Genomic DNA, 21,740 nt, shown 5'->3' with positions numbered 1-21,740 from the left:
TTGTTATATGCATTTGAATGAAAGAAACTAGAGTTAAATAAAAGGGAATTCTCACATTAAAACCATAGAAGAAACATTTTTGGTTCTTTCGAAAACAATATTGAAAACGATATATTGAAAAATGTTTCGGCTGGTTTTGCTTAGACAAATAAAGTCAGTGGGGTCCAAAGCGACATTCCATTCATCTCCACTGACTAATTGTATGGACCAAAAAAACAAAAACAGAAAACCGTAAATGATAACAGAATTTTATATTTATGGCATGCTGATCTAAAGAACCTACAATCTCACATCGGCTGCTTTTTTAAATCTCTACAGATCTAAAGTCCATGCAATTCAAAAGTACAATGAAAAATAGTTAAGAAAAAGCGTTGAAGCTAAGGTACTGCAATGAACACTGAATTTAATTTTGAAGATCGCTGCATAATAAGTTGCGTTTATATGTTGTTAACATCTGAAGCGAAGTGCTTTTGGTATAATTCAGATTAGACAGCAGTGACCGTGTTTGAAGTCAGAATCAAAGTAAATGCTTTCGAGAGGCCTCTATTACCGATGAACAAAAAAGAAAATGATCTCGTCAACATTCAGTAATGAAGAAATTCGACAAATGACAGCACTTTGTTCGGAACCCTTTGTTCACTCTACTGTCACGACAAGAAAGAAAGAGGGAAAGAAACAGGAACAGGGTTTGTTTCCGGGCTTCGGAACATCCAAGCCGCACAGAACGCAGAACAAAAGAGAAGTTACAACAACATGCGCAGTGTCCGTACAAAATTTGTCTCGAAAAATTGACAATGGAGCTAAAAGGGATGCACAGAGAGTCTCTCCAGTGTTCTGTATTTTCGGTGAGGGAACGTTTTGGCCCGCAGTGGCTGTCAGCAGGGCTGATTAGCATAAACGACAGGCTTTTTTCAGAGATCAGACGATTTCTAATCATTCGGTGTGTTTGCCACAGTGCTAATAGGATGGAGACGGACAGAGAAATGCCTCCCCGATGCTTTCATCACGCGGAGTGATGGAGCCGCCATCGCTGCACCGTACGGTCATTACATTATCAAGCAATAACAGATAGCCAGAATGAACGCGAAACAAAACGCTCGTCCCTCGTCTCTTGATCCCTCATTTCTTTAAGCTACTTTCCCTTGGCTGCTTTCTCCGTTGGAGGAGACCTGGCAGACCTCCAAGGCCCGTGCTTGCTATTTTAAAAAAAGATTTACTCCAGCTAAAGTCATTATTAGCGAAGTGAAGAGATTAAACTGAGATATGTGCTAAATTCCAGGATGTGTTTCTGATAGGTGTGGAGAAACATCTCATTTGTTAACGATTCATTACAGTAATTGAGAATGCAGGAGAGAAAATTGTGGTGATAATGATCCTATTTCTGAGAGCCGCTTTTTATTAGTTTGATTCAGTACAGCAGTCAGAATCCAATTAATTAAAGAGTCTGACCTCTGACATGATGACTAGTGTCGCCCTAATCTATGCAGGGGCCACGCATGTAATAAAACTCTCATTTGCTAATCGCCCCGAAGAAAATGAAAGGACTTAAAGTGCATGCCTTTGTTTTGGTGAAAAACGATGGTGTAAATTAGACTAAGAGCGATAGCAGGATCATTTTGGTTTACTTTTAATTAGAGATAATAAATACTAAGGACATAAATTGTGATTTTTTTTTCAGTTAATTATGAAAGTAATCTTTTAAATTACAATTCTAAAACAAACAAAAAAAATTGCTATTATTATTGTAGATGTTTTTATTATTATTATTATTATTATTATTATTATTATTATTATTATGTGACTTTTAATTAGCGATAATAAGGCTACAAACCACAAAAGGCATTTTTAAAATTTTATTATGGAAAGAATCTTTAAAACGATAATTCCACCCCTGCCAAAAAAATGCTATTATTATTATTATTAGTTTTCTGCTATAATTATTATTCTTCTTATTATTATACCAGATTGAAGAAAAATATTAACAGCGGTCCAATATAAAACTGTATAATATAACAACATATGTTATATTAATAAATTACATAATATTTATAAAGCATACTACCATTACTACTACTATTTTATAATACTATATTTATATTTATATAATAATATTATTGTATAATTATCAATAATGATGCTAATATGAAATCTTTATATAAAGCATAACAACAGTGCTATTTTATAATAATAAAGTATTTTTATTATTATTATTATCTCAGTCATATTTTTTATGCCATAACCAACAACTAACTTTCTTTTGTTGTTCTCAGCAAAGTTTTCCGAACAAAGTACCAGAGTACATGGAAATTTACACCCCCTCCCTGAAGACTTAAAGCTCGAACCACACAAACAGGCCTGTCACCTCTTTCCTAGCAAGAGGTTCAAGATCCCCTTCCTGTATAATTGTGCTTGACAGGCGGCAGCTTGCTTTGCTTTCATTATCTCGGTGTTTACTCCTCTTTTATGCTGACTGTGCGATATTTCAGTCGCTACTCAAATCGCACCGCTCAAAATGAACTGAGCTATAGTGCCGTCCATCCTATAGAAACAATTATAGCAGCGGCACCGCTGCCAAAGAGTGCTTTTACACACAGCGAGTATATTGCGGTGAGAGGCCAGTCCATCACACTAAGAGGATGGGAGAACCATTAAATGTGAGAAGCATGTGCGTGAATGTGTTTGCACATGTGTGTGTAAATGAGAATGCACTGAGAAGGGCCCGTTGGCTATAGGCTTGGAAACCGAGCTCCTATGAAGCCTTGTGTTCACCATTCCAGCATTTATAATGGGACAGCTCTTCAGTTCATAAGCAGTTTTGGCTCTAAAACATCATTATGTCTGTTGTGCTATAATTTCAGGCACAGAAAGGCGCTTTGGTGAGTCTGCTAGCAGCACAGATGCATTTATACCAGGGCAGAAAAACAACGAGCCAAACGTTAAATTGTTAAATCGGTGCCATTTGGCCAATCAAAGATGACACTACGATGTTACCACACAAAAGCACACTTGAGGTAAAACTGAACATTTTATGCAGAAACCCATTTTGAACATGGCAGAGCAAAAACCTGTTCGACGGATAATGGGAGGATGAAAATTATCGAAAACACGTTGGAGAGCATGAAGTGCTCTCAGCTTCAGGTTCTTGGAAGAAACGTTCTACTCGCGTAAGCGTGAGTGAGCGTATGAAGCACACTTTCCTGTCATCATTAAGTTTTAAGAACAACCCAAGGCCTATAGCAGATGCTTCGAAGATAACATCTCATTGACAAAGAGCCGCTGCTTCTGTCTGATTAGATCGGCTTGAAAATCTTCCTGTGCACTTCATCTTTCATTAGAGAGACAAATCCATCTGTGCCATACTAGCATCATCAAGGAGATAAGTGAATGATCTCTTGTACGATCTCAAATTATTTCCACCATCATGGCAGACTGTATCTGAAAAAGGTGGTAGAGGGGTTTAAACACAGAGTATCCACTTAGAGGTGTACTGGAGGAATAAGGCAAAATGAATGGGAAAAATCATGCACAATATGGCAGCTCTAGAAATTAAAATCCCAATTCGTTTTCTTGAGAATAAGCACGCACGTTAAATTAGACATGCTTGGAAATACTGGATCATGCAAATGATTTTCGATGTTTACGGTTACTCTATGCTATTGTAGATATGCTTTATTTGCTGTCGAACTTAATTTAATGTGCTCCAAAAGTGGCCAAAAATCAGGAACTGCTATAATAAATTGTGTATAATATGAAGTGGAGTTATGTAGATTATAGCTCACTGGACTCTCATTCTGACGGCATCCATTCACTGCAGAGGATCCATTGGTGAGCAAGTGAGGTAATAATAAACTTTTCTAAATCTGTTTTAATGATAAAACTAACTCATCTTGGAAGGCCTCAGGAAGAGCACATCAGAGAATTTTCATTATTGGCTGAAATATTACAAACTATTTAAATGAGGCAAAATCATCTTCGAGATGCATAACACTGCAATTCATATGAATAATTTATTGGATATAAAAAGATACAGTAGCTATTGATAATTATTCAAAAATAACGTGCTCGCTTGATTTGCGGCAGCAGCAAATATTAAAAATGTAATTAAAAGACAAATATTGGCATGTGTAGCGCACACGCCAAATAATTAGGCGCTCCACTGAGGATACAGCTTAAAAGAGATTATCCTAAAGGATAGAGCGAGTTAGACGTAGGAGTAAAATAGATTTTCCAACTTTCTCATAAGTTGAAAACAAAAATAATTGTCTGGCAATGATGAGAGCTGCAGTGATGTTTGATAAGTCGGAGAGCTAAACTTACAGGAGTTTCCCAGCCGTTAGCACCCACCTGCCGTGTTTTAATTGCCTTTTGGGGAAACAGAAAAATCAGTCCGAATTTGATGACTGAACACCATCTGCCTGCTGTAACACATGCCAGTTTCTTCTGTTGTCCATATACAAGACCACAAATATTCTGTATTCTGTCAGCCAACGTAAATCCCTGGTGCACCGAACAAGCAAATTAAAATGGAATTATTTATTTATTTGCTTATTTTGATCTGGTGCTATTTTATCCGCTCAAAAAGTAAAGCGATCACAGGGAACGCAAATAAGAGAAAGAAATAACTTGTGCTCTAATGGCTCCAACTAAAACTTTATTTCTATTAACCAGTGCCCTTGCAGTTTTATTATCGAGAATATGTCTGTGTGACTGTTTACAAAAATGCATTTTTATGGTATGCTAATCATGCTCGCCTATTTTCATCCAACAGGGCGAATGACACTAATTAGCTGCATTTCAAACGATTATATTAAAGCATAGATCCCAGCCTCGGCCTTTCTTGTAGGCTACAAGTATTATAGCTGTGGAGCAGGCGAAGCCGATGTTAAAATATCTAAATTATGCATTATCTCTGCGAGCCAGGTGAAGTCATCAAATGTACAAAAATATGCTAATGGTGCCGTGGCCTTAGCAAAATATCGCTCGTGTTTTTACAGGCGGGAAAAGGAGAAAGAGGGAGGGAGAGAAAGAAAGAAAAAGAAAATAATGAAGTAAAACTAGCTGAATATTGCAAGTCTAACCAGCCACTACTGTTTGTTTGTTTGTTCGTTAATTAATTTCCTCATTCCTTCATTCAGTCGTTTGCTTGTTTATACGTTTGGTTTTTTACTCATCCGTTCTTTCGTTCACTTGTCATCTGTTTGCACTTTCTTCCCGGTCTGACTCTTATTAAAAAAAAAAGATGGATATACTTGGCAGCAATAATGGTAAGAGGAAACAAAATGGACGCAACAGGTCAAGAGGGATTTTAGCAGACCAAGATGTGAGGAGCAGTAAGGTGATTATGTTGTTCGATCTCTTGCCCTGAAATCCTGAGCTGCATGAAATGAAACTATTCTCAATGTTTGAAAGTAAGCCAACAGTTCAGCTCTGGGACATATAGCTGGACGGCAGGGGTTATTGAGGCCTGACTTCTCTATGAAGAACGATACCGTTTGCATAATCTTTCTATAGTATGTCAGACAGCTGTGCAACAGTAGAGACTTACGCCTGAGGCCTGTAGCCAAAGGAATAATCTTCTGGGGAACCTGCACACACTGGAATAATAAAAAGACATTTGGTGGCCTCAGAATTGTGGGAATTACTGTATATCTACAATATGTTACAGAGTCTACAGTATAGCTTTTCTAACACATTACTACAGTGCGTCTGAATGAAATGTACTGTAGGCACCTTTTAATAATCCCTAATTAGATATATTATGATCATGTCTGCCATTTAAGTTGAGCTATTTTACATTGACATGGCAATTTAAATATAATGAATGTGCAAGTTTTATAAAAACAGCATTCAAACGTTTTACATATTTTTTAATGTTTAATGTTAAATAAGTTTCTTATACTCTTAGTTAAATGCACAGCATGACAAAAATAAAAAATAAAAGTGAAATGTTATTACAAATTAAATAACTGTTTTCTATTTAGTACAGTCTATTTAATTAATTTGGCTTAATTTAATTTAACAGTCATTACAGCTGATCCTCGAAAACAATTTCTTATTATTATCAGTGTTGAAAATAGTTGTGCTGCGTAATATTTTTGTGGAAACCGATAACCGATAACCGATATTTTTTCAAAACAGCATTTATTTGAACCATTATTTTGTTAATATTTATTGTCAATTTTCACAATAAATGTAACAAACACACCAAATAACTACTGAACAAAACCAATCATTGCATGCAGAAACCACGACAGTCATACAGATGAGCATTGCCAGGAACATTGTTCAAACCAGGCTTATTGTGTTGCAATGTATAGTTCAAGGAACTGAACACCTCAAAGGAAAAGAATTTAGAGATCTCTGTAAAAGTCTGATGTGCTGACAGTCCAACAGCACACTAAAGGCAACGCACTGTCAAAATCTTCTCACAAAATATGCTCCTTAAAATTCATTCACTCAAACACTGGCCCTAAAACACGAGACTACTAGATATGTTCACTAATCGACTAACCTTCACTTCTCTTCTAGTTATCTAAGGAGCACCAATCAACATTGTATTCTCTCTCAACGCTTTCTGTTTTCCCAGCTTTCACTCCGGACAGAGAGCACTAATTGAAAATGCATGAAGCTGCACTGGTTGTTGTGAGTAAAACCTGCTGAGAATCGCTCTAGTACACCACTTTTTCTAGTCTTGCATATTCTAGTCTTACATATTTATTGTTTTGGTTTATAGTTGAGTGGTTTGAGATTAATTATTTGTTGCACATGAATCCATTACGTACATTTCTACATGATCTCAGCAGGCAAACATGGGTCTTTTCTAGTCAATACTGAATAGGGCACTCAGCATGATAGGCAATCACCTCAGATCAATACTAATGTTTTTAGAGACTTCGGGCGAGCTTTGTTCGAGAAAGAAACCGCTATTTAATTCAGTCAGAGTATATTTATTATCAGCATTAATTTATAGGCTCAGTACATCTCATCCAACTGACTGCACCGTCTTTTCTGCTTCAGCTATTGTTTGAATAGCAAAGATGCTGTGCAAAATGTCTCCTCAGACTTCAATTTCAAACGCTTTCTTCTTGGTTTTAAGGAGCCTATAAGACACACTTCACCGAGTGCCTGTATTGGGTTGTTCTAGTTCTTTTAAATGCTTCGGCATGGAAGAATCCACACTTCATTTTCGAATTCAAGGTTCAATTTCTTGTAAAATCGCCATTTGACAGCAGCTCTCAGATCTAATGAACAGAGGCATTTTATTTTGCTCTGTAATATCAGCCCTCGGGACCAGTACACCTTCTACCAAGATGGTTTAGAAGGACAGAACGATTGAAGCAAAGGTCAGGTGGTGTTAAAAGGAAGCCTTTTCTTACCGTCCGCTCACTACAAAACACGCCACCAGGAAGATAAGGAGCACAATGCCACCGGCTATGGACACCGCAAGGATTGTGGACTGGTTGGGGTCCCCAATGGCCAGCATATCTAAAGATGGAGAAACAGAAAAAGAGACACATTAGCGTCAGTGTTAACCCTTGTGTTCTGTTTTTGAGGTTGCTTTGCTTCATGTTTGGCGCTGAAGACCCCAATGAGTTCCTCTGACTTAATCAAAACCCAAAATAAAAATATTCAGGCATGTCATCAGTTAGGGTCAAAATTAAAATTAAATTTTTATTTTATACAAATATTTTATTATCTAATTTGTTAATGAAATGAAAAAGTGTTATATAATAAGAAAAATAATAATATATATTTTATTTTTTGGGCAGATCTTGGGCTCTGTTGTAACAATAATAGTAAGAAGAAGAAAAACAAAAAAAAAGTAAAATAATACTGAAAAAACAAACTTATATCTTATAACTTACATATTAATTTATATCTTAAAACGTAATATATAATATATAATATATTGTATTATATATAACTATTGTATTCCTCAAAATATAGATTTTTATGCAGTATAATGAAATTAGTTTTAAAAAATGTATTGCATTTATTCATATTTTATACCAAACAAGCAACTTTTTTCATGGAGACTTTTCATGGATTTTTTTTTTTAAAGCACGCGGTCGCTCCAAAGAGGGTAAAATACCTAACTTCAATCTCCAACTTTTCTTTGGTTTCCTCTGAAAAACAAGAACCAGCTGCATTTGGCCACTAAATATGTAGACGGGATGGGAGTCAATTTTCTAATTTATGCATCCCATCCAAATAGGTATGTTAACAGAGGGAATAACAAGCTCGGTTTGAAAGTTTCACGGCGAGTATATGGATTTTATGCTGCCGCAATCGACTCATTACTCAAAACAAATACATCATTTATCAAGCCCGGAAATGCATGAGTAACCGCCTCTTTCAGGAAAATGAATATCTCCAGCAACAGGAATTGATTTAGAATTCCACTCAACTCCATTCAGCAATCTCAGTTATGCACCACATACAGAAAGAGATTTCAAGTTTCTGAGTCAGGACCAGATGCGTGAAATTTGCTAAATAGGAAATTCTCTCTCTTTTATATTATAAAAGATTTTATAAGCCCTTTTGACAGTTATTTTGACAGGGCAATGAGAGATATGATCGGAAAAGACATGGAGAACAGAGGCAAGCAGGATTCACGATTCATAAAAAAATGGAAAACTTTATGACCTTTATGAACGTGTAAATGCTGTTAGTCCTGTCAAACGATTAATTGCATCCAAAAAAAGTTTTTGTTTACATGTATTTAAAGTCTATAGTAATTACTATATATAAACACACACATATGCATATATTTAAGAAAAATGTCATGTTTGTACAATACATATATTTATATATAATAGAAATGATATATTATGAATATATAAATATAAATGACATAAATATGAATATAAATGTATACATGTAAATATTTTCAAAATATATCCTGTACGTGTGTGCATTTATATATACATAATAAATATACACAGTTCACATGCATATATTATTTAAAGAAAAAAAACTTTTATTTTGGACGCAATTAATCGTGATTATACGTTTGACAGCAGATTTAATTTAGCAGTCCTAACTAAAACAAATAATAAATAAATGACAACTATAGTATTCCGCAAAAATGAAAAGTAAAATAAAAACGAACAAAAAGTGAAAGTTACATAATACTCCTGGAAAGATAAGTTGAAAGTAAAAAAAAAAAAAAAAAAAACAACAACAATCAAAAATTCACCATTATAATAAGCTAACAACTAGCCAGTGGTTTCATAAATGGATTTTTCTACATTATCAGACTAAACATATGCAATTTACAGTTGCTTGTTCTGCTATAATGTGTATCATATGAACAAATGCGCGTGGTGTAAGCCGTTTATGAATGTCACTGTGAGCCAAAGGCTTAAGCTGCTCTCATATAATTAAAAGAGTAATCACTATACTGGACCCCGTTAACTTTCAGCTTGGCAGATCAGGTCCGCTGAGCTCTGTGATATGCTTCCAGAGATGCTCTCTGGGCCGTAACGTGCTTTAAATTAGGTGCATATACCACAAGGTCTCTGTGTTTACCATATGCCCCAAAGCCTTTTAAAACGTGCCTCCATTCTTTGATCCCCATCAAAGGAACATTGACTCAACACAGCCTTGTTTGTCCTCACAAGACACGGCGACACACACCGAGCTCGCTTCCCAACCAGCACAAGCGGGAGGTTTGATAAACAAGTCACACACTAGCTCACCGTATTAAATTCAAAAGCAATGCAAAGAGGAACAATACACAAATGTATAGAAAAAAGAAATAGGTAAACGTTGACAAAAAAAAAACAAAAAACATAAAAGCATTACCCTCATGACTGGTCTCCAGCTCTATTTCTCCCCGTAGTTGCCGTAGCCTCCGTCAGTGCGCGCTCTCACTCTGAACACATACGTGGTGCCTGGCTTCAGCCCCTCCACTGTCATTGTGTGGGCTTTGGTCTTCAGAACTGTGTAGTTCTGGTCTCTTTGGTTCTAGAATGGAAAAAAAGCAATGCTTACATTCACTTACAGTGAATTTGTTAAGTTGGATTCATAAATCGAGGATAGGAAATTATGAAAAAATGCTCAACTTTTAAACTACTGATATATATAAAAAAAACAAAAAAAAAAACAAATATGCTAACTAGAGCTGGATATGTTTGATCAGAAATACAATATTTTAAAAAAGCAATAATAGGGCCTTTTGGATTTTTTTCAAAATTCCATTTGTCTCCATTCTAATTTTCCTAAGCTCTGTTTTAATGGTTAAATTAAATTTCATGAACCGAAAAGCATGTCTAATTATTTGAAATCATGAATATTAAACAGCAATGTATTAAAAATGTTTCTTTCTATGGCCCTATGATGTTTTATTTTTCTGCTGAATAGATTCTGGTAAATCATATATCTGGTAAATACGAAGAGATTATGTTCCTGTGCTCATATATTCAGTATGTGTGTAGTAAACGAAATTTATTCACACAGACCCACGCAGAACATGCAAGATTCATATTTAATCAGTATTCCGTATTTTTGTGGCTTAATATTTACAGACACTGGTCCATATCAAGTTCTGAAGCGAACATTTGATTTATCCAAAATTTGGCATGTTCAGTGACATTCCGCATTACATTCATGGATTAATTTTACCATATTTTAAAATGTGATTTAATTTCTGTGATTGCAAAACCGAACTCCAGCCTTCGGTGTCACACGATCCTTTAGAAATCATTCCAATATGCTGATTTGGTGCTCAGTAAACTTTATTAAAATCCATGCTGAAAAGAGTTTGTTTTTGTGAAAACTGTAATACGTTTATTTCAGGATTCTTTGATGAATAGTCAAAAAAAACATTTATTTGAATTATTTGCTGGAATTACACATCTAACTTAACAAGCGTTCTGTTAAGTATAACCGTAATGCCATGCTAAAAATGCTAACCATTCAGTCTGATATACTTGTTAAATCTGTTAAAAGTGAATGACAAGGTGGCAGTGTTAATGTGCACCATGTAGAACGGCAGATTTTCTGAGGTTGTGCTGTAGAATATGACATAAGAGGATTAATGGAGGATATTATTTGAGCAGCATGTTAACGCTGTAGCCAGCAGGCATCATATTTTGAGTCATTTTAGAGAGGCAGATGCTGGGGTGCTAACAGACCAGGCCAAGGCTTTAATTTACACTGTTTGACATGATTATTGGTGTGATTATAGTTACATGAGTCAGACATCTGCAGTGGTGTGTGAATGTGAGTCTATGAATACTGTGAGTTGATTAATTTTATAGTAATTACCAAGAATGCCAGCTAACACTTAACATGGCAGATTCACTTATTCATGCATACTGTACACAAAAATGGCAAGTGCTGGCTGAAAGTGCTAGTTTGGATGTGGCTGACTGATTTGTACTCGCAGTCAGCATTCTGGTTATGCATTACATTTACTTTCATTCATTTGGCTGACACTATTATTCAAAGAGTCTCGGATTCAATGTATGCAAGTCATACAAAAAATACAATACTTGCAATATGATCTTATAAACCGTTCGTATATATCTAGAATGAACTAAATGAGAGATGGCATTGCTCAGAGATATCAGCCACTAGCTACCAGTCATTAAATCGGTCAAAAAACCCAGTTTAAATTGAATAAATCTGTTCCAAATATTAAAGAGCATCCCATAACCAGAGTTGGTCCCTGTCCACCACACCCAGAACGAAGGAGTGCAGAGCAGGTTTGTGCCTGAGAGCGTGGGATCGTTACAGTTCCAACAAACACAGCATGCACCACACGATCTCCAATGCCAGACACCCATCTGGGCATTCAGTCTGAGCTGACATCCCATAATCGCACAGCAACCAGTATGTGTGCCAGACTACACTGGGTCAAATGATTGCATCTGTGCAGGACTGATTTAAAAAAAATTTAATCTTTTTGCCTGTGACCAGACAGTATGCTTTGAAAGGTTAAGAATAGATCTTAAAGATTCCATATTTAATTTCATGGGAATGAAAATGAGGTAGAGTTAGGGATAGAAGTGCAATATGTTCACTATTTGTAAAAAAAAAAAAAAAAAGATAATAATAAATAAATGTATGCCTTAAATACAATTGTGTGCACGTAAAAAAATAAATTAATTAATTAATTTAAATAAAATTTTTGATATAACATACATTGGATATACTATGTAGAGGCTGCTTAAAGTATACAAACGTTTAAGAAAAAAAAATGTTTTGAGAAAAAGATCAGTTCAATGTGTACAACATGTTCAATAAAAAAATCTGACAAAATGTTTCAATGAAATGTAGAAAATAATGAAATTTACTACAGGTTTATAATAAAAAACAACAAAACAAAACAAATAATAAACAATCAATCTATAAAAAATCTATATACCTTACAGCCTTCATTTCATAACTTCATAACAACTGTGTGTTCATGTTCTCCCTCAGTCTGTGTATTTGTGTGTATACAGGTGTGTTACAGTGAAGGTATTCTCTCTGATCAGTGACGTCAACCCTGGTTTTATCCTCCCGTTATAATTAAAGAGCTATGCGTATACGTGTGAGCAGCCGGCTGTGGCGTACAGGGTCTACTGATTGCTTTCATTCCCAAAGGCACGATGATGCTCCAGCCCTCAATTACACATGCCAGGGCTGCCTGGACAACTGCAATCGTTACAGCTTTTAATGGAGGTCAAAGAAGCATGTGTGTAATCTGTGTGTGAGGATGATAACTCGGCCTGTTAGAGTACTGCAGTCAAATGAGGAGAGAAGAAGAAAGGAGAGGAGATGAAAAGTAGATGTACCTTCTCATAGTAGATAACTTCATATTCCACTATGACTCCGTTTGGTCTGTCGGGTCCCTGCCAGGCCAGTGTAATACTGTCTTTACTCTTTCTCTCCTTCAGGATCACATTCACTGCAAACAAAGTGAGACAGAAGAACAATGTGACGATGTGCATGTAAAACAGTAAAATTATATATGCCTCGGTTAAATAGCAGCTTCTTGACCCACATTTTTATTTCAGTTACACCTCTACTGACATAAAATAAATCCACTGAGAGCTCAATATTCTCATAAAGAGCGCTTTACGCACGAACAGTACACACAAGAGAAACCTTTGTCTGAAGAGACACAAGGGGGGCTACACAACAGCAGGTAATTACACTCTCGAAACACAGTCTAACACCTTCTCTGTCTCTCTCATCTGTCCCTTCATCTCTCTCCCTACTGCAGGACGGACAGAGAGAGAGAAAGAGAGAAAGAGAGGGGGAGGGAAATGGCAGGAGAGACAGCGGGTCTGATATTTGGTCAGATGGTTGGAGGTAAATTCACCTGGTGTCCTTCACCTTTTCTGTGCTCTGAGATCTGTGAACAGCCTTTAAAATTACTCCAGATATAGACACATTTTACACTCGTTTTACACTTTTTAACTAATTAATTTAATGTGATTAATGGAGAATGATTTTATTTTTGTTTAATAAATGTAAATTTTATTTATTAAACGCATAAAAAAACAATATAATTTAAAAGTTCTGTGTTTTTAAAAAAAAAAAAATATCGTTTTTTTTTTCAGAAAACAGTAACTAATTCTATTTCACATGAATTATGTCCTTTTCTACTTAAAGAATCAAAGTTTAAATCCAAACATTTTCTTGAGCTGTAAATCAGCATTTCAGAACAATTTCTGAAGGAATACATGTGGAATATTATTAAAAATCTTCAAATAGAAAACACAATTGAATTGTTAAATTGTTGATTTACCTACTGCTCAAATAATAAACACATAATAATTACAGAAATATTTAGTAATTAATACTGGTATCAAATGATTAATCACTCTTATTCACAATTTATAATAAAAGGTTTTGTTTACAAAATATATGTGTGTATTTGTTATTATATATATATATATATATATATATATATATATATATATATATATATATATATAAAAATACAAACATGCGTATGTATATACTTACGTAAAATGTTATCTTTAAGTGAAATATATTTAGATATAATATTTTATTTTTAATTAAAAAAATCTTTATAGATACATTTCAATGATCTTTATTTTTTTATATAGGTTCTTGATTTTCTCTGGTTTACTTCATAACACTAGTACATAGAACCCACTTCGTCGTCTAAAGAACTAGAAAGTAACATAATAATAAATAAATAAATAAATAAATAAACGAACTAAAAAATAAATAAACTTGCCTGTGGTACTCCCATTGCATCAGGCTGAGCAAACTTTTCTGTAGAAGTTTTATTCTCAAGAGTGTGCTATTAAATGTGAATTTATTAATGTGAAGGCGCATTAATTCCTAAATAGCTCTAAACTATGTAATATTCGGATTTGGATTGGATTGGTTAATGGTCTGACGTGGCTGAATGTATAAATCATTGGGATCTTTGACCCTGTTCTGACACTAAGCGCTTCTCTCTCAGCATGTGCCCGTTCTGCTCAAGAGCTTCCCTCTAAAGCTTCAACACCTTCATACATATTTAATACCTCAGCCGGAATCTTACACAAGGCCCAATACCACCATATACACATTCACAAACACACATTTAATGAGAACACGCCTGCACTGATGACCCCTGTCGGCCCGTCAGGGGTGTAAGACAGAAATTTGCTAGAGCGGTTGCGTCTTCAGCACGTCTTAGCATCACAGAACGAGTCCTGACTGCAGATAACATATTCGATGAGATGTATTATTTAGAGCATTTGGATTACTGTGAACTTATGAACTTCCACAGAGGTTGTGTGTATGTGCGAGAGAGCGAGATGGGAATCTGCAAATGCCAATCTGGTCCAACAACAACCCTCTGGCTGTACCGAACCTCTACTTTGTCTGATATCGAAAGCTGGGACCTTGAGCAGAACAACACTGCCGGGGAAAAATCCACAATACGCTGCTCCACAAACGCAAACACACACCAGACGCAAGGGCTGTCAAACACTGGAGAGGTTTGAGAGATCTCATTGAATAAAAAAGATAACCTTCGCTGTCAAGCGTAAAGGTTTGGGATGTATAACATTTCGAATAAAAAAGCGAAAACTGAAAAAAAAAAAAAAAAAAAGACATTGTTTACCACTCTTGTATCAATACGCACACACGTTGACTACAAAAAACTCCTTCAAATAATATTTGGAGAGTGTTTTGTTTATGAAAATCTAATGAGGACCTCTTCACAGAAAAACAATCGCCTCAGGCGTGCTGGTTTCCAATTCATCAACATGTAGCGTTGTGCCGGCTTTGGCATTCAAAGTGTAACACTGCGTCCTAACCAGGTCCGACGCGACGCTGCATTTGAATAATTTATCAGTTTTGAAAGCAAAACGCTGCGCAAAGTGACAAAATTTCAGTCAGTCAGATTCTATTTGATGTTAGGTTTTAAACCCCAAGATTTCACTGTCACAAACATACACCAAGCATCGTTTAAATACTATCACTGAGGAAAAGACGCAGTCTACCTGTCTGACTGGTGGTGATGTTGACAGTGACTTGTTGTTTAGGGGTCGGGCTCAGATCGGACACTCCGTTCACCGCCTCTATGCTGAAAGTGTAGTTGGTGTTGGACAGCAGGTCCGTGATCAACACTTTAGGGATCGAGAGACCAAACTGTCTAGGTACGAAATGGACGCTGTTGCTGCAGGGGCTGCATGTTTTGCCATCGTTGGCACACTTTCTGCAGTGGACGTTGTAGGTGACGTCCCCTCGGCCGCCGCTGTCTCTGGGAGGACTCCACTCTAAAGTCACGGAGGTGTCGTTCAGGGTGGAGATGGGGTTCTCGGCTGCAGACGGAGGCCCTGGGGGCAAAAAATAAAAAAGAGAAAAGAGTGTCATTTTAAAACGCGATTTATGTTTGCATAATACAGTTTGTTTTTATACTAAACATGATTAATTGCATCCAAAGTAAAAGTTTCTGTGTGTATGTGTGTATTATATAAAAATGCACACACATGCATGTATAAATTAAAAAAGTATATTTTTTAAATGTATTTATATATCATATAAATTAATATAATGGCAATACATGTAAATATTTGCAAAATATTATTAAAATACATATTACGCAAAATATATGTGTATTTACCCTATACATAATAAATATACAATATTTAATGATGATTAATCGTTTGACAGCACTAGCTTGTACTTTATGAATCTATAACATTCTCAACTGGTAGCTATGACTCAAAGAATGTTCCCAAAACTATAATAAGAAAGACATCTCTGGTGTACCTAGAATGTGTTTGTGAAGATTCAGCACAATCATTTTGAAAATGCCTATTTCGAGAAGAAGTAGAAACTGTCTGATTTTCGTTCCTGACTTTTTAAACGCAAGTGAGCTGCTACTCCCCGGCCCCTTTTCCAGAATAGATCTCCACCATTACAGCTCGTACCTGCTGAATACATCTGTTTTGATTCTGATTGTTATGTTTATCAAGCTAAAATCATATGGAATCAACTTCTGATATGTTATGGTTTTCTGAATGCACAAATGTGAAGGACAATGACAGAAAGTGGCATTTGAACTGGTAGACCATTGTTGCTTGCAAAAACAAAATGACGACGCCTTGGGTAGAAACTTACAGATTAAGAAGTGGTATTATTATAATGAGATCTTGCAAAAGGCTTACTAAAACAAAGTTATTATGTAAATTTTTTCCACGTTTCCTTGGTTGGTAGATGCACCAGGGACCTGATTTTAGAATTTAAAATCTGGAAAATGGTCACCTTTTATATAAACAATAATAGGCTACGTACACACACAACTAAGATGTTATTAAATATTATTATTTGTATTATAATGAATACATTAAATGAAATACATTAAATATTTTTACGTTTTGTTAAAAATATGCAGTACAAAATTCAAATGGGGAATTTTTGGGTTATTACATTATATAAAATGTAACTGAAGTTGAAGTATTCGAATTGAAGACAGAGTAAAATCAAGCAAACGGTGCTTATAAAACAACACTTACACTCGAGCACTTAACACCTCTGCACTTTTCTTTTTATTTTTTGCCAACCGAAAATAGGAAAAGCATACTGTGCAGCTCTTTCACAAACCAAGCACACCAACTGAGACAACAAGGAGCAAATAAATATGAAGACAAACCTAGATATTCTCCTGTGCTCTTAAGCTGGAACTTTAACACTAAATGCTTTCTAAATTGCCTTGATGCAGTGCATTAAGGGTAATGTTCGTTTGAAAGAGGGCATGATAATGAGAGGTCTGAACAGGTTGTGGGGTGCTGGATAATGCTGCCATCGGGTCTTTTCTTTAATAACCTGCTAAAGCTGTAACTGCGCACAACTTCGGTAAAGATTTTTTATTACTACTCTGTTTAGCAGGATGTATTCTCATTGAAATAAGTTCTCATACAGCACGAGTGTGCGGGAAAATACGGCTAAAAGAAAGCGAGTAAGATAGGAATATCCACCAATGCACGTATTCCACACGGACACAAATTGTTTTTGCAAAGCCTCAGTAATCAAACACACTCATCTCTATTCCTAGAGAGTGATGGCTGCTTTCACTGCTCAAAGGGTTTGAAGAGTCTGCGAGAGCTTGAGGATAGAGAGAGTAAATGAAGCAGAGGAAACTGGGGATCAGGGTGGAGGACTTTAAATGTCTGTGGTGATGACATTTCACCAGATCTACTAGCTGCTGGTGTATAGAGAGGGCTCCTCTGGGACACAGATCAGTGTGTGTGTGTGTGTGTGTGTTTGCGGTCACCTATGGATGGAGAAGTCTATATGTTGCACAACATAAAGGTCATTCCAGCCACTGAGAGTCCGTTCTTTTAAGGGTCATCAAATTTTGTATAAACAAAATTACATTTGTTAAAACAGAGAACTGTTATATTAAATTGTGATATATTTAACTAAATGTTTAAAATGTATTTGATGAGCATAATGCCCGTTTTCCAAACATTTTGGGATATTGCATAAAAAAGGCTGGATAGAAACACTAATATATGAGATCAATTTCCATAACAGGAATAAAAAAAAAAAAAAAAAAAGAGCACATTCTCGTTTGAGGTATACAAGTTAAAACACGCGCATAAACTGAACGAGATGTTGTTGACATGCATGGGTGTGATTTACAGCTGGTTTCTAAGTAATCACATTATTTGTATTCCCTGGCACACGATTTTCTTATACAGTATACACAGTCTCATTTCACTGCTGTTGCCCTAATTTATTTTAACATTACATTAAGCAAGCAGAGAGTGTGTGTGTGTGCGTTTGGGGCGGGAGGTGAGTTTGTGTGTAAGTGTGTGCGTGATGTACTACATCTAAAGGTCATTAAGTACATCCATATGTTTAACTGCACGCATGATTGGCCTTATCAGATGAATGAGTCCTTTAATTAGGATCTGTCGTATTGGGTTCTTTCTTTCTCATTCCTTTCTTTCTGCGCCCTTTTTCGTTCTTCCGCTTTTCAACCCCCACACACACACACACACACACTAACACATATATACAGGCAATGACTCACTATCCTGGTCTATATAAGGTGACCTCACCAGTCTTGTAAACGCAGCTCTAAACGTCCAGTCTGACGTGATGTATGATGATGAGACAGTGATGGAGGTGAAAATGTACTGAGCCCAGTCTATAAGAATAAATAAGGAAAACAGTCTTCAGCCTCTTCTTATAAGCAATCTGTCCTCTATCCGTCCGTCTGTCTCTCAGTCCATCCATGCATAATTATAACTATCCATTCAACTAACTTGCCATCACTCTCCACCTATTATCCCACTGTCCATCAGTTTATCCATGCATCTATTTATCTATACACTTATCCTGTACATTCATGCATTCCTAATTAACTCCACCATTCACCCCTCTTTCCATCAGTTCATCCACCCATGGATCTCTCTGCCCATCAACATTTATGCTTGAAATATAGGCTCATCGGTTTATTGTTGGATCACTCACGGGTGCAGGCCATTGACCGCGGGTCCATGTCAGCTCTGTAAAATCCCTTCTCGCAGGAGCACTCAGAGGCTTTCTCCTGATGGGAAAAACTGTGAGGAGGACACTTGGTGCAGTAGGCATCCATGGAAGAGGCCTTGTAGGTGCCTGGTCTACAGGCTGCAAAACAGAAACATGAAGACAGAAATGTTAGGTGTACAGCTTTAAAGAGCTTCAAACCAAAAACAAAACAAGACGAAGCTTAACGCAACAAAAAAGTAAACAAAATGAAACAAAAGTGGAATGAAACTAAACAAAACAACAGGAAGTGAAACAATATGAAACAAAACACAACATAAAACAAAACAAAATAAGACAACACAGAAAACAAAACAAAAGATAGATCAGTTTTTGAAGTTTATCTACTAGATTATCTAAGCAGTCTACCAGATTGACCTCTAATGTCCATAAATGAATACAAACCCACCATCAGAAGTAAGTAGGATGAGTTTGGGTCATGACTATCTGTTTTTCTGATCAATGGTAAGCTGCATTTGAAAAACCTGTTTATAAACAGTCATTATTTTTGGAATTCTTTCAAAGAGGCACAGAAAGTACACATTTCAGCTGTAAATACGCATTTCTTTTCCCTTTTCAGAGCTGTTACAACATCCCGTGTTCTGTAAAAATGGGTCAGTCAACACGGACTTAAATAACCAGTGGAGAAAAACGAGCCTGAGTGCAGGAATTACAAATAGTTTCTTGTAGCGGAGCGTCCCTAAAGGACTTTGCAAAACCAAAACACATCCTTGAGACCTGGATTCAAATTCCAACATTTCCCTGCCTCAGAGTACACCACGATTATGTTTACAAACTAGAGAACGGCAACCTGACTCTCCGCTCAAAATGTGGCGATTTCTGAAGAGGAAAACAACTATCTCGCTTTCACCTTTCTATCTATCTCTCTTTCTCTTTCCCATCTTTTCCACATCTGCCTCAGAGCCCCAATGGATGACCCAATTTCTTGGTCCCTCTAAGGAACCGTGTGAAATACATGAGGAGGTATTCAGACTTTTACCCATTTACAAGTGTTTTCACAAACACGGGCCTGAGAGAAGGAGCACGTAGAGGAGTAGATGAAGGTGGTGAGTGCGACTTGAGCATGGTGTTAGCCTCACTCTAGCTCAAGGCACCAATAAAAAAACACCACACAGGGCTTCTGCATATTCTAATGTATGTAAATTTGGAGGCCGCGTGAATGTTAATGAATTGGAAAGGGCATATTTATTTGATTGCTTTGCTACTTGGCACTCGTCGAGGGGATGTTGGTGGGAGGGAGGTGGTTCGTGATGATGCGTCTCAGGGGTAGAGACGTAAATTCACAGTGCAGTTAAGGCGAGAGCGTTAGCAATCTGCACCGCGAGCAAATTAGACAATCCTGCCGGCCACCGAGGTCAAGCCATCGCTAGTGTCGGAAACGCAATTCAATTGATGGATCAATGCAATGATGAATTTATCCTCGCCTTGATTGCCTGTGTGAGTGGTGAAGGTCACGGATTTAATCAAGGCCTGCAGCTCCCTTGCTCGCTCATAAATCCACAACCGGCAGAGAGCGGCATGCTAACCCTGCACCGCAAAGATCCAATCTCCACCTCGGTTCCTATAAATTCTCACAACATTTGTTCCTGTTTCTGTTTGCCTCAAAAAAAAACATGAATAGAAATACAATGTGTAACTTTCATAAACTTCCATTGCTTCTTACATTACAAAGATACATTTACTTGAGAACAAAATTATTTAAAGGCATTAGGGTCTATGATTAATTGCATCCAAAATAAAGTTTATGTTTACAAATTGTCAAATTCTTACATATTCCACACTTAAAAAAAAATAAAGTCTGGCATATATAACCAGATAGAAGTAATTTCACTGGTTGGGTGAACAGACTAAACCTACTGTGTTTACCAGAACACTTGCCAAAATGTGTATTTTCATATAACTTTGTGTTTATTTATCTATCCGTTGAAGCACTGGTGTCTAAAACTCTCTCTCTCTCTCTCTCTCTCTCTCTCTCTCTCTCTCTCTCTCTTTCTCTCTCTCTGTGCGCAGATGCTGAGCACGGAAAATGGCGCGCGAGTCCTGATTTGACATCTACTTTATTTGAATGGTATAAAATTACTTGAATGTGTAAATCGGTAAGACAAAACACATACAAATGATAAGTTTCACTTCATGATTACTGAACTCAACAGTTAATCCGCAAATCAAATGCATGCCATCCGTATAGATCAAGGATCATCTACGATCCGTTGCACCCCTATTAAACAAAAGTGGTTTTCCAGCATTGATGTTACCAGCTAGGCTATGGCTCCAACAGCTCTAATCTCCCTGGAGGAACACATGCCTTTCAGAACTATGATCTCAATAACTTGAATCAATACTTGTCACTGAACATGTTGGGAAAACCTGATCTGTTAGCGAGGTGCTATCAAACCGTAGCATTCATAGAGCCATGCTTTACCTGCTGAGCCACAAGAACAGATTTGTTCCTTTGGACAGGAATGGAAGGATTAAATCAGCAACCTTCCAGTTGGAGCCTTCACTTCATTGTTCTGATTCAAATGAAAAGTCAGCCAATTGGGATACATTTCACGGCCTCCTAAATAGCCGTAAGCAAACAAATAAATTCAAATTAGGTTCAAGAGCGTGTTAGTCTTGAGTGTGGTGGGCCTTTTGTTGGGTCATAGCGGATAGAAAGAGAAGGAGAGAGATAAAAAAAGAGATGAGTAGGGCTCTGCTCTTAGAAAGCCTAATCA

At 36.6% G+C, this 21,740-nt stretch overlaps 1 protein-coding gene across 1 annotated transcript in view; it reads right to left on the bottom strand.

Annotated features, from left to right (window-relative positions):
- epha4b (eph receptor A4b) overlaps positions 1 to 21,740 on the bottom strand; it is a 101,286-nt gene that overhangs the window by 31,040 nt on the left and 48,506 nt on the right. Inside the window, 6 exon segments of the mRNA XM_043220669.1 lie at positions 7,377 to 7,485; positions 9,808 to 9,840; positions 9,843 to 9,969; positions 12,786 to 12,898; positions 15,465 to 15,800; positions 18,949 to 19,104. Coding sequence (XP_043076604.1) covers positions 7,377 to 7,485; positions 9,808 to 9,840; positions 9,843 to 9,969; positions 12,786 to 12,898; positions 15,465 to 15,800; positions 18,949 to 19,104 — 874 coding nt within the window.

The sequence above is a fragment of the Puntigrus tetrazona genome, chromosome 2 (genome assembly GCF_018831695.1).
Source record: "Puntigrus tetrazona isolate hp1 chromosome 2, ASM1883169v1, whole genome shotgun sequence".
Taxonomy (NCBI): Eukaryota; Metazoa; Chordata; class Actinopteri; order Cypriniformes; family Cyprinidae; genus Puntigrus; species Puntigrus tetrazona.
Note: the sequence above shows the minus strand (reverse complement) of the source record. Positions and strands in the feature narration are given on the sequence as shown.